Here is a 13,510-nt window from a genome sequence, read left to right as displayed (position 1 = left end):
ACTAATATATTAGAAATCTATAAATTTAAAAGCCAGTACATAATTAATTACTAAAAGATTTATATTGATGTCTTCAATGGAAATTTTATTATAAAATTTGTAGAATATTTATTTATTTATAGTACAATTTTCATGAAGCGAATTTTGCAACTATAGTCTCCAAACATTAACTCTTAGGTCATTTTCAATGCATGCACAAAATTTGGGATCAGTTTTGTACCATTTGATGCAAATATTGCTCCAAATTGAATATTATCTTCAATCTAAAACACTAAGGTAGTATTTGATTGGATCATTTTCCATGGAAAATAGAATAAGTTTTCCATCTTTTACTCAATTAATGGTATTTAATACCATTTATTTTCCATGGAATTCGTTTTCTTACTTCTGTTGCCACATAGATATTTTCCATCTAATTATGGTGAGAATTCATTTTTTCGGTTACTGTAGCAATTTTTAATTTTTTTAATTTTTTAGTTGACAATGGAAACAAATTTTAAGAATTACTGTAAAAAAAATTTCCCTTTAATTGACAATTTTCATGTAAAACAAAGTCAAACGAACACCAAAAGATAAATGATTTTCTTGGGTTTTTTTTTTTTTGCAATGGAAACAAATTCTATCATTAATACTAGTAAATTTTATCCCTTTAATTGATAATTTTCATGTAAAACAAAATCAAACGAACACTAAAAAACACTTTTATTTTAATATTTTTCACGTGAAAAATTATACCAATCAAACACAATAAATTGACAATTCCCAAGAAAATAATTTTTAGGCAATTCAATTCCCTAGAATTCATTTTCCTTCCAAATTTATTCATCTCAAAATTATTTAATTGTTTATTTTATTACTACATGAATTATTAAATAAATAATTACTTAAAGAAAATATTGAATTCATTAATAAATTTGAAAAATAGTATGCTCAATACAAAAACCACAATTAAGATGATTATGATAACAATAATAATGAATTAAGAATTAAAATTTGTATAATAAAAAAGGGAATAAAAAACTGCTCAATATCAAAATAAAAGGTGAAATGGTCCAAAGTATGATTCGTAGTTGGAGAGGGTTTGCACCATTTGTTTCATGTAAAATGGTACTTTGGGATAGCATTGGAGATGCCTTTGGAGCACTTTGGTCTCCAATCAAATTTTCTTGATTTTTAGATTTTCAAAATTGCAGCTGCAAATTTCTTTTTAATAAATTTATAGGTAATTGGCATAAAATGTCTCTACCTTTAAGGTTTATTGTGGAAAATGTCCCCACATTTCATTTTTTAGTATTTTTGCCTTTATTTCCATCTTTCTTTGCGGAAAAGGTCATTTTCATCTTTTTTTAATATAAAATGACTAAAATATCCTCCCATTTAAATAAAATCCAAAAAAAGAAAAGAAAAATAAAGAATAAATTACAATCTTATTCCTAAATATTTTAAAAAGTGCAAGTAAGTCCAAATAATTATTAAAAGACCCAATAGCACAAAATGTCCCTACGTTTGGTCTATAGTGTGAAAAACGTCCCTACATTTTAAATTGGTGAAATGGACGTTTTCCGCAATGAAACGTGAAAATAGGGATGAAAACGTAGAAAAAAATTGAAACGTAGGGATATTTTTCACAAGAAGTGTCAAACGTAGAGATTTTTTTGCTATTAGGCCTTATTAAAATATTTAAAAAAAAAACCATCTCTCTTTTCTCTTCTTCTTCAAATGGGACTGCCACATTAAAAGTGAAAAAATTTCAACTAACCATCACCCAAACCGTCGAACCTCCATACCGCTGAACCATCTGTTGATATTTTAAGACCATAAAGAGAAGCGCCCTAGTAAGTATAGTCGATTGGTGTGTTGAAAATGGCATGGGTCTCTCCGAAATAGGTGATGCCGACAGTACTTACATTTGCGAGTTGGGTATTTTAGCTTACAATTCCTAAAAAATCTATTAGCATGAAAGTTTAAAGATTGGATGTTGGGTAGTATGTGTAGAAGGAAGTGAGAGCTTTTCGGTGGTATGGTAATCCATCAATTCGGATGGCAGTTTGCTGGAGTTTTTTTGGTTTTTCAGGTGGTTGGCCCATTTGGAGAAGAGAGAGGGGAGGAGAGAGGAAGAGGGAGAGAAAGAGAGTTTTTGTTATTTTTAATATTTTAATAAGGCCTTATAGCAAAAAAATTCAAACATTTGACACTTCTTGCAGAAAAACGTACCAACTTTTCATTTTTTTTGCGTTTTCATCCATATTTTCATGTTTCATTGCGAAAAACATCCCTTTTCACCAATTTGAAACATAGGGATGTTTTTCACACTATACACCAAGCGTATGGACGTTTTGTGCTAATTTATTCTTTATTTTTCTTTTCTTTATTTTTGGGTTTTATTTAAATAGGAGGGTATTTTGGTCATTTTACATTAAAAATGGTGAAAAGGATTTTTTCCCAAAGAAATGTAGAAATAAGGGTAAAAATGCCAAAAAATGAAAGGTGGGGACGTTTTCCATAATAAACCTTAAAGGTAGGGACGTTTTGTGCCAATTATCCTAAATTTATTACTCTTTTATAATTAGTGGTTTTATAAGTACCTATTTCACGTATATTTTTAGCAAATAAAGTTGATGAGTCTAATGAAATATGTCTATAAAAATTATGGGCGGTATAAAATGTGTGATTTAAAATAATTTTTGATCATTTGACCAACTTTTTAAGAAAAAGTAACTTTACCAAACAAACGGCCCTTTTGGTGAAAAAGAAGTGTGCATAAAAATATAGACCCTGGTCATTATTTTGAAAAATTGGAGTTTTGAGTAGTGATTTTTTTGAAAATATGCGATTAAAAAGTAGAAAAAAATTTAAGTTTACGTGCAAAATATTTTCTTGTGTCAATGTGTGGTTAAAAATGAACATGAGAATTAAAGAATTTTGTTTCAAAGGGAGACAAACATGAGCATAAAAGATGGGATCAACTGTTATGATAAAATGTAATTATTTATTTATTTATTATTTTAATACAATCATAAAGCCATGAAGGCAAAGATTTATTTGGATCGTACGCTAAAATAATAGCTAATTTAGCCTATATTTGTCTCCCCTTCACAATAAAACTCTTCAATATTAATACTTATTTTTAACCACGCATTCACATAATAAAATATTTTATAAGTAAATTAAAAAAAAAGATTCATAATTTTTAATTATACATTCTCCAAAAGATCCCTATTCAAGACACCAATTTTTTTAAAATAAGGACCATCAAACATAGCTTAAATCATAGGATACAATATAAAACATTTTTGTCCAATTTACAATTCAAGGCTGTTCATCAATTTTTTCAGAATTTTTAAATCATTCAGTGAGAGTCAATAATCCTTTACAAAAATAATAAAATTTACACTATTAAGAGGCAAAGACCATCAATCGAAAAACAGGTTTGACAATGATTTACACTAGGACGATCAAATCAACTGTTGGGCGAGATATAATATGAATGCAAGAGAGAAAGATGGGATTTAGTTAGAATTTAAATACATATTTTTGGCGAATAATGAATTAACATATAGAGCAATGAAAATGGGCTAGAGCGGCTCATGGATCAAGTTTCAAGCCCAGTACGAGGTTGCTTGATTTAATACGATGCCAAGTTAGTACATGTTGGACCATCTCTATAATAGCAATATATTATTACTGCTAGCATCTGCATTTTATTAGTGTTGTGAAGTATGCATGCAACATTATTGCTAGCATGTCAAAACACTAATTTCACTACTATCAGTACGAATGTCACTTTATTAAAATTACTCTTACCTTGAATTGTGCAAGCATATAATCTACTATGATACATGATAGGCACTCTGCCCATTATATTTCAAAGAAATTTCTCTTAATTATCATTAATTGGAGGAGCAAATGGACCCCAAACTATTATGTATATGTGCTGAGAAAATATTTTATTTTATTTTAGGTTAATTTAGTTCATATTACATAGAAGATGCTGCCAAAATTTCACCAAATCATATTAATTTATATTTTCGAGCTAGAACGTAAGCCGTCACTTATTGGAGCTACTTATATTTTTTGAGACAATACGTAAGACATCGTTACTTGACAACTTATATTTCAAGTCTGGCTCGCGTATAAATATTCGACTTGGATTTAAGAGACTATTGTTATATCTAAAAGTTACGTAGCATACCCATGACGGAGAAGGTTCTATATATGCTGACTTTTGACATCGATTATTCAACTCATTAATGTAAAAATGAAAATGAAAAATATAGTCGTTACGGACCCCCACACAAGAGATAGAAAGTCAAATATAGTGGATTGATGTGATAGATAATGGTGATATTTTTTATTTTAATAGACAAATAATAGGAAACAAACGAGGACTAAATCAAGCAACTTCGTATTGGGTTTAGAACTCGGTCCATTAGCCCCCACTTGACCCATTTCCATTTTTTCTATATATATGTAAATTTATCATTCACCTAGAAAATATATATTCTAACCCTAGCCCAATTTCTTCTCTTTCTTGCAGTCAAATTTTATCTCGTCCAATAGATGCAAACGACCGTAGGACCTTCTTCTTGACTAGTGACCTTCGTCTTCTAACGGTGTGTTCTAGTGCGCATGAAATATTTATGTGGAGAGGAAGTGGCCGGATTCTGTTGGCGCAAAAATTGAGGTTAACAAATTTTATTTACATCAAAATCATTTATTTTCATCAAATGGAATATCTGTAAACTTACAATAAAAAATAAATAAAAATAAAAAATGAAGAAGAAGACAGAAATCAAATGTCGAAGATTTAACTCTGGTAAATTTTCTCTTTCAGTATAAGAACAACACACACGAAATTGTTGATGAACACTTGATTGAGCTAACCTGGATGAAGCAACATCGCCTGCTCCATTCTCCCCAGCACTCAGACTTGCCACTGTCACTACTGAAGAGGAACACTCTGAATCTGTGGTTTAAACTACAAAGCAAAATGTCTTTCGTCTTGTTTTTATAATAGCATTCCTCTGATTAACTGATAATACAACGCTTTCAAATTGCCAACAAGTATTTTTATTTTTTTCGTGTTAGTCACTTAAGTTTAATTTTTGTTTCATTTTAGTCACACTGTTTACGTTAATTTGCAGAGTTAAAAAAAAAAAAATAATCTATGTTTTGCAATGAAAAATTAACAATGAAGGTCTTCAACCTTTGCTTAAGTGAATAATTCAATCTCAACTAAATTATAGTATTTGTTTGGATCTTTAAATTTTCTGTACTATTTTTAAATGAAAACTTGGCCACGTCTCAACATGAACCTCACCTAATTAACTTGCTTTCTGATTCATGCACTAAGAAGAGGAAAGTTGAACAAAAAGTAAGAAAGAACTCAGTGCGAGTTGATGATATTGAAATAACTGCAAGAAGACTTTTGACTTGGGTCGGGGAGGGATTGGGATTGGGATTGCTTTTTTTAGAACTTTAGTTTGTAAAAAGGCTCGAAAGGACTACATAATGACTTTCATTAAGCGATTACTTAACATACGATATTGATGGGGTCAATAATATATACTCAATATGCTAAAAATGAAGTCTGGAGACTCAAATACCCTTAACGAATTGAGTAAGGACCTGATAGTGTTAATTATTACATCTTATTTATGTACCATTTGCTGCACTGGTCCACACGATAAAATATCTACGAGCCAGTGGTTGTAGTTTTGCACGAGGAAGTCAACAGAATTAGAACACGTATGTGATGTTGTTTCCTCCTTCATTTTTTTTTTTTTGGTGACAATCAATTTTTTTTTTTTTTTTTTTTTTTTTTTTTTTTTTTTTTTTTTGGTGACAATCAATTAATCAATTACATCTTGACAAGTAGTTAGAAAATTAGCCAGTAAATAGGATTCCGAGATATATTCATTAAATATAGTCAAGCATTGTATGTGCTATACGTCCAAGGCCACTTGGGTCCCAGACGTCCAAGGCATCATTTGCCCCCCCCCCCCTATAGGTGGGGGGCCTATCGAAGCCCCTGTCTATCCAGGGCTAATCCTGAACAAATATCTTTATTCACAAATATAGTCTTGAGTGTGTACGTAATGAATTCAGATTTATTGTCCCGACTTAATTATTTCCACAGCCATTTTATTACTACAATATTGCATTTAAAATTTGTAATAAAATATTGAAATTTTAATGTTACAATAATTAAAGAAACATTCAAGTCGCAACATCAAATTTGACCACATACACTATGCATTCCCAACTGTGCAAGTGCATTTCAATGTTAGGTATATGCATTGACAAAATCATCTAACGAGAATTTTGTGTTAGTGAAATTGCAATTACAAATAATATTTACAATTAGATTGAGAAGTGATCACACACATGTTTAATCTTCAAAAAATCGATGGCTATTCGGCGGAAATTGAAATCAAATTTTTAGTAAATTTTGATAAAAGTTGATGGAATGTGTGGTTGAAAAGTTTAGGACCCATAAAATAAGTGGTTAAAATTGATTGTTAATTTTGACTTATATTAAAATCTAAATTTTAATTGGTACCAAACAAGGATTAGGAGTCGAGTTATGCATATTAATCTTGCTGACTCAAAATTCAAAGTACACTTCGTGAGTATCATATATATGCTGCACGAGAATGTACGTGTGTTCATAACAACCTGGCAACTAGACACCACTTTGACACATATTTTCACGTTTGATGCGCACTCCTAAGCCATTTCGGCACACCTTCCCACGGGTTTACCTTTTATGGCTGCTACATTAGGGCAAAAACCCCTCTATATATAACTTTACACCACGCCTTTAATTTTCTCCCCATTGCAAAGTGTCTGAATTTTCGCCTTGCCTCATTTTTTTAGAATTAGAATTATAAAATGATTTCTTTCTTAGAGATTGTTGGTTTCGAGTACAAGCCGCTCCTCAATCTTCATGGAGATAGCAGTATTCTTTATAGCCATCTTCATAATATGCGGATATTAAAAGCCGAAGATGGGGATGGAGACGACGACGACGACGATGGTGACTACGACTATGCTCCGGCTGCATAATTGGAAGGTTTTGTGATGGAAAATATGGTTAGACTCCGGTGTCTTAAATAAAATCTTGGTTTTGTGGACACCCTAGTTTTAGACGAACCAAACCCTTGTTTTAGGTTATTTTATATGTGAGGTGTCACTAAGGTAGTATTTGAATGTGCATCTTATGTTGTACAAGGGCGGTGCTACTTGAGTGGGACCACTTAGCCTCTCTTCAACTAGATTAATTAGTTGTACAATGTACTAATATCATTTAAGGATTTTTCCTATCTATGACGGTAAGTTCTTGAACGTCCCCTATTCATACTTGCGAATTTGCAATTCCGTTCCCCTACTTCGCTTTTTCTTGCCTTCAAATGGTGAAAAATTAACCAAGTAGTTGAGAGAAGATAACTAATTACATGATAAGCACAAACACTAAAGTTTGATGGATCGAAGAATCAATATGTTTTTTGGAGTTTTTTATTTCTTCAAGCAACTCGAGTGGTGGACCTCGATCGAGGGATATAGGTTCGCTCGGGGGAGTCGACATGATGTGTCACGGAGCCAACTGATACCAACTGTCACTTCCAAATCAGCATGGTACTTAAAGAAGCTCTATAAATAGGCTTACCCCAAATTGAATTAGATTACTCACCCATTAATATCAACTTTTCTCTAACACACATGTATGCTTCAATTTTTTTACGCACGAAAGAATGATTCCATTGATCTCATTCGAATTACTTGATTTATGCTTCAATTTCTTATAATTTAAAAAAATAAAAATAAATAGAACACTTTTCAAAGACAACGTAAATAGGAAAGAAGAGGATGAGAAATTATTATAACTGGATATGGGAGAATCTCGTTATATATGAAATAAAGAAAATCTTGTAAATGCATTAAAAATTTAAAACACTGACCATCCATTATATCACAAAATTTCTATGAGCATTTCACCCTTTCATTTTTCATGCTAACACATTTTTTCATGGGCGTTCAATATTTAGGCAAACGTTAATTTTTTAGCACTAAAATACGATCACATCAAATCTACCAAATCGCTCTCACCCGCCAAACTATTGTGACAAACAACTAATGGCATTAATTAATGGATAAATATATACGTACAAACTATGATTGACAAAATCTTTCACTACCTCTCACATAATGTGTGGACCCCACATGTATTTAAAAAATGGCGGCTTGTGATCCCCACCCCTATTGTGAGTAGTGAGTAAAGAATTGTGTAAAAAAAGTTTGTACATGTAGCATTATCCTTAATTAATATCAATTCAAATCGAAACATACTACAATGACATAATGATTGACATAATGTCACGTAGCGTCATATTATTGGACTTTTTAAAGCACAATCAATTTTTTTATTCAATCACATCTTATCAACATTTATTCTGTCAAAACATCTATTAACATTTTTCTGTTAAGTGGCTTTACACATTCAAACCCACCTCACCGGAGTCCATACTAGTCAACCACACGCAAATTTGCCCTCTCTTTAATCAAACATCCCTCTCTATTTCTTGCAAACCCGTTTATAAGATCCAAACCCATCGTTCATATCCGTTTTGAGGATAAACATTAAGTCTTTAGCACTAAAATAGAATCACATCAAATCTACTAGATCTCTCTCACCCGCCAAACTATTGTGACTAACAAACTAATGGCATTAATTAATACTAATTCAAATCGAATCATGCTACTATAACATAATGGTTGACATAATTTTTTATATAATGTCGTGTGGCGTCATATTATTTGATTGTTTAAAACACAATCAATTTTTCTATCAATCATATGTTACCAACATTTATTCTGTCAAAATGTCTGTTAACATTTTTCTGTTAAGTGGCTTTACACATTCAAACCCACCTCACCCGAGTCAATACTAGTCAACTACACCCGAATTTTCCCTCTCTTTAATCAAACATCCCTCTTTCCCTTTCCTCCAAAACCGTTTATAAGATCCAAACCCGTCGTTCATATCCGTTTTAAGGATTGCCAAATTGAAATTGTCACATGTGGCCCATTAACCCAGTTGAATTTCTATTATACATTTTGCTCTTCTTAAAGGTATTTATGTAAATGTTGGCCCAGACCAGAGTCAACGAAGTCAAAACCATCCAACAGAAACTCAAGCAAAAAAAGGATAAAACTACTTTAACATAAATATTAGACAGAAAATTTGATATAATTACATATAGTAGTAGATGATTGGATGAAAAAGTCGAAAATATGTCATATTAATTCATTAGGAAATAAAGATTTTAATTCATGTCATCGATACTTTTATTATAAATAAATTATAGTATAGCAAACCGAATTTATTGGCGACGGTGACATGAATATTTATTTATTAGAGGAAATTATAAAAAAAAAATCCATTTTGATATAGTCATTTACAAAAATGTCCATAATTTTTCAATGTCCATTTTTGAAATTATTTGGACGAGAGTACCCCTAAATAACTTCCATGAGAAGTTACATTAAAATGATATTGTCGACTTTTCAAATGTCAATTTCGATATTTGAATCCGATTATATTTCAAAAGTACACATGTTAAATCACAATATTAAATGTTATCGACATTTCAAACGTTGTTCTCATTATATTAAATGTCTAGAATGACATTTTATTCCGAACATAATATTTCTCTACACTTTAAATGTTCTCGACATTTCTGTGTCTATAATTAATTGTGATTTGACATTTATAATATGAAATTATTTATTCTTTCATTGTAAGTAAAATAGAGAATTTGTTATCAAATTTGCCCATTTTTACAGAAATTATTAAAAGTGAATATTTTTAAATTAACATACGTAAAATTGGATTTTTTGCATATGCCCCGAATATTATTACGGAGAACTTGCTCATGAACAATTATTATTAGAATCGATTATCAACACGCAGAGCAGAATAGTTTGTAAACAGGCCAGAACCATTACCTTCTCTCTCGGGAAAAAACGCTCTTAGACGCTAACTGTGTGTTGGAATTCGTCTGTGGAATAGAGTAAACAGAGCTCAGAAGCTCTGGAAGAAACGATAATTGAAAATTCGAAGCAAAACAAGGAAATTATTCGTGAGGAAAAAATCGGAAAATATGAAAAACAGATGGAATTGAGTAGTAATAGTAGCTGTGATTGTAAAGTTGAGAGCACTTTAACCGGAGGGAGAGGAAAATTGCAAGACTCTCAATCCGACACCGTTTCTTCGGTATTGCTACTGGAGGCTGATTCGTAGGCCGATTTTAATGCCTCATCTAAACTTCTCTCGAGTCTGGAGTATGTTATGTCTATAATTCTTCGCTTTCTGCTAAGCTTGTTTGTGTGATTTTGTATTTTGTGCTTGTTAATAGCGAGGTTATTAATTTATATAAATGAATTTGATACGAGGAATGGTATTTGCAATACGTGGCATGTCACATGTGATATGTTAATGTGATAGTTTTTTGTTAGCTTATACAACGTATGCCACATGAGCTACTACAGTGAACAACTACAAATAATATTATTCCTTTTGTAAAATGAAATCGATTGTGTATGTGTGTGTGTGTGTGTGTGTGTGTGTGTGTGTATATATGCAAGTGCAATGTGTGTGTATGTTCATGTGGACGGTAAATGAGTGAGTAGATTCAGTAATTGTGATAATTTTTTGTTATTCGCACAAGTTCTGGTCGAATACTACCCTGGAACCTCTACACTCGGTGGAAGATTTGAAAGTAAGTAGTGTGTTTGCCCCCCTCTCCCTCTATATCTCACACACAGAGACAGAGACAGACACACGAGCACACATTTTTGGACTTGAGTTTTAATTGTTTAAATCTTTGGTCTTGTGGGAAGAAAAGACTAATTTTTCGTTTTGCTGAATTTTTCTAATGAAGTTATTCATGTTGTCCAACAAATTTTTTTTAATTGATTTTGTTATAGTTCACTTATTTGATTGATCTTTTCTAAACCTTATCTGAAAGATGATTTGGTTCCAGGACTTTTAGTTTCATTTAGCTTTAGATTATTATGTTGTATTTAGCCTTTTGATTTTAGGAATATATGAGTGTGGACTCTTGATTAGAGTGACTTGATTTAAGAGTGCAAGACCCATAAAGATTAAGTGGAAAGAATGGTGTGCTCGTATGTATGTGATTTGCCAAATGTCGTCGAATTACAGTACTTCAAATATAAAATCAAATGCTGATTTTCCACTCTAGATCTCATCTGGTTTTCCATATGAAACTTTTAGCATCTTGTTTTTTGTAATTTTTTTTTCCCCTTGGTGGTTAGATATAGAGTATAGTATTATGATTGGTTTTTTGCATTTTAACTCTAAATGTTTAAAGCTGCAATAAAAAATAAATAAATAAATAAATAAACCTTTAAGCATCTTATACAGGATTCTCCAGCATAATCTGTTTTTACTCTCGGTCGTAAATTGAACACCTTTTTCTTTTTTGATATTCAAGGTTAATGTTGGTTTTCCTGGAATGAGCTCTTCTGTAAAAATTATTTTTGAGGCCAATTTGATATTTATTTTTACACATCTTTAAAGTTAAGAGGCATGATCCATCATTTCGCATTATTCCAGATCTTATTAGTTTGAATGAGCCTACTAAGTAGTTGTTAGTTGATCGAAACTTTGCTTTCTTATCTAACTAGACACAGTAGGATGATTAACTGGAATAAGCTCTCATAATCACTAAACAAAAAGTAGAGCCTAATGACTGGTTCCAGACAGTTCTATCTCATCTACTCTGAAAATTATTTTGTTTTAATGCTATATTTTTCATATCAATGTGATCTGTATTCTGTACTTGCTTTTGCAGTAACAGCCAACTTCGCCAATTCGGTTTATCATGCACATTAGACTTTTCAAAATTCTATTCCCATTTGATGTCATACTATAGAACGATGAAAACAAAGATCAAGATGAATATTATACTTTAGTTTATAGATGGAGCAAATCTGCCATTGACTTTATGTTAGGTGCAGTTTTCTGTTTATTTTTAATTAAAAGCAAATCATCTTTGACTATATTTATTAAAGGACGGAGCTACTTAGCCACAGTGGGTGACATCGGGGTTGACACAACACACACACATGGGGGTCAGGATTATTTTATTCAGGCGGGACCCACCTCGGCATGTGAGGGCGTAATGTTCATTTGGCATTTTCCTTTATTAAATATGAGATGGATATCCTATTAGATATATAATATGAAGACTTTCCACAGAATATATCATATTAGATATATACTGTATTTTCATCTTACTTTGGCGCCTCAGGATCAAGTAACATTGGTCTCTGAGGAACCTTTGATAGGTATTACTAGTCAATCTGCCCAAGTTCAGGCACGTAATCAGAGACAGTTACCTGATGGTCCAGCGAAGTTGGAGTCATCACCAACTTATACACTGTCCATTTCATTTACTTTACAACAATGCTATGCTGACAGAATTTCTTTGACATAATGGATGACCAACACTCACATTGCGCGGGGACCCACTTCTTTTTTGGACTTTTTTATTCACGCGGGGTCCACACGCTGTGAGATGATGTCAACCATTATGTTAAAAAAATTCTGGTAAAGTAGTTTAATTGTTTATTTTAAGTCCAACTTTACCGGAACAAAAATTATCACAAGAAGATGATGGAAGAAGCCCTTATCTGGTGGAACAGGAGAAGGAGAATCATTTGGACCCAAAACCTTTGGCTTCTGTTCCTATGCTGAAGACAACTTCTGATGGGTACAACTGGCGGAAGTATGGTCAAAAGCAAGTGAAGAGTCCTGAAGGTTCTTGGAGCTATTACAGATGCACTTTCTCTGACTGCGATGCTAGGAAGATTGAGTGCTGCAATCGATCTAACCATGTCATAGAGACCATTTGCAGAATTCACCACAATCATGATCCTCCCCAAAAAGTAAACTTCTCTAAGGAAAGGCCTGAACTGTCAGTCGAGCCAGCTAATGGGAGCAACAATATAGCTCTTGCAGGCAGGGGCGGAGCCAGGATTTATGTCCAGCGCGGGCATCATTTTTCGATGCCGAATTTCGAGATTTTGGTCATAGATTTAATGATGATAAAAAAATAAAACAATATTACAACAACACCAAAAACGACATAATTTATATATTAAATTTGTTCCTTGCGAGTTTTCATAATTTGATATCGTCATACAATAACTTCATTATCGAGCTTCAAAAATATATCTCTCTCTACATAAACAATAGTGCTATCATTCATCCACTGATCACCCATCCGATTGCGCAATCTATTCTTTACGATGCTCATTGCAGAAAAAACTCTCTCCACAGTAGCGATAGCAACCGGTAAAATCAATGCTAAAGTCAAAAGTCTGTAAATCAATGGATATACCTTATCTTTCTTTGTCAAAACTAACTTCTCCACAAGATCATCAAGGCCATTCAACCCTTCAAACTCTTTGTTAGAGCGCA

The 13,510-nt window shown here is 32.2% G+C and overlaps 1 protein-coding gene across 3 annotated transcripts in view; it reads right to left on the bottom strand.

Annotated features, from left to right (window-relative positions):
• The window catches only part of LOC111403773 (probable purine permease 5), a 7,502-nt gene extending 2,462 nt beyond the window's left edge, over positions 1-5,040 (bottom strand). The window contains exon 1 of one of the 3 annotated variants that reach the window (XM_023032394.1): positions 4,885-5,040. In XM_023032394.1, the coding sequence (XP_022888162.1) occupies positions 4,885-4,912 (28 nt within the window). In that variant the 5' untranslated portion in view covers positions 4,913-5,040. The remainder of the gene's footprint in view (positions 1-4,884) is intronic. The other 2 variants (XM_023032395.1, XM_023032396.1) reach the window with 2 other exon arrangements.
• Between the last annotated feature and the right edge of the window lie 8,470 nt (positions 5,041-13,510).

Source organism: Olea europaea, chromosome 11 (genome assembly GCF_002742605.1).
Source record: "Olea europaea var. sylvestris chromosome 11, O_europaea_v1, whole genome shotgun sequence".
Lineage (NCBI taxonomy): Eukaryota > Viridiplantae > Streptophyta > Magnoliopsida > Lamiales > Oleaceae > Olea > Olea europaea.
This window is presented reverse-complemented; position numbering and strand designations above follow the sequence as displayed.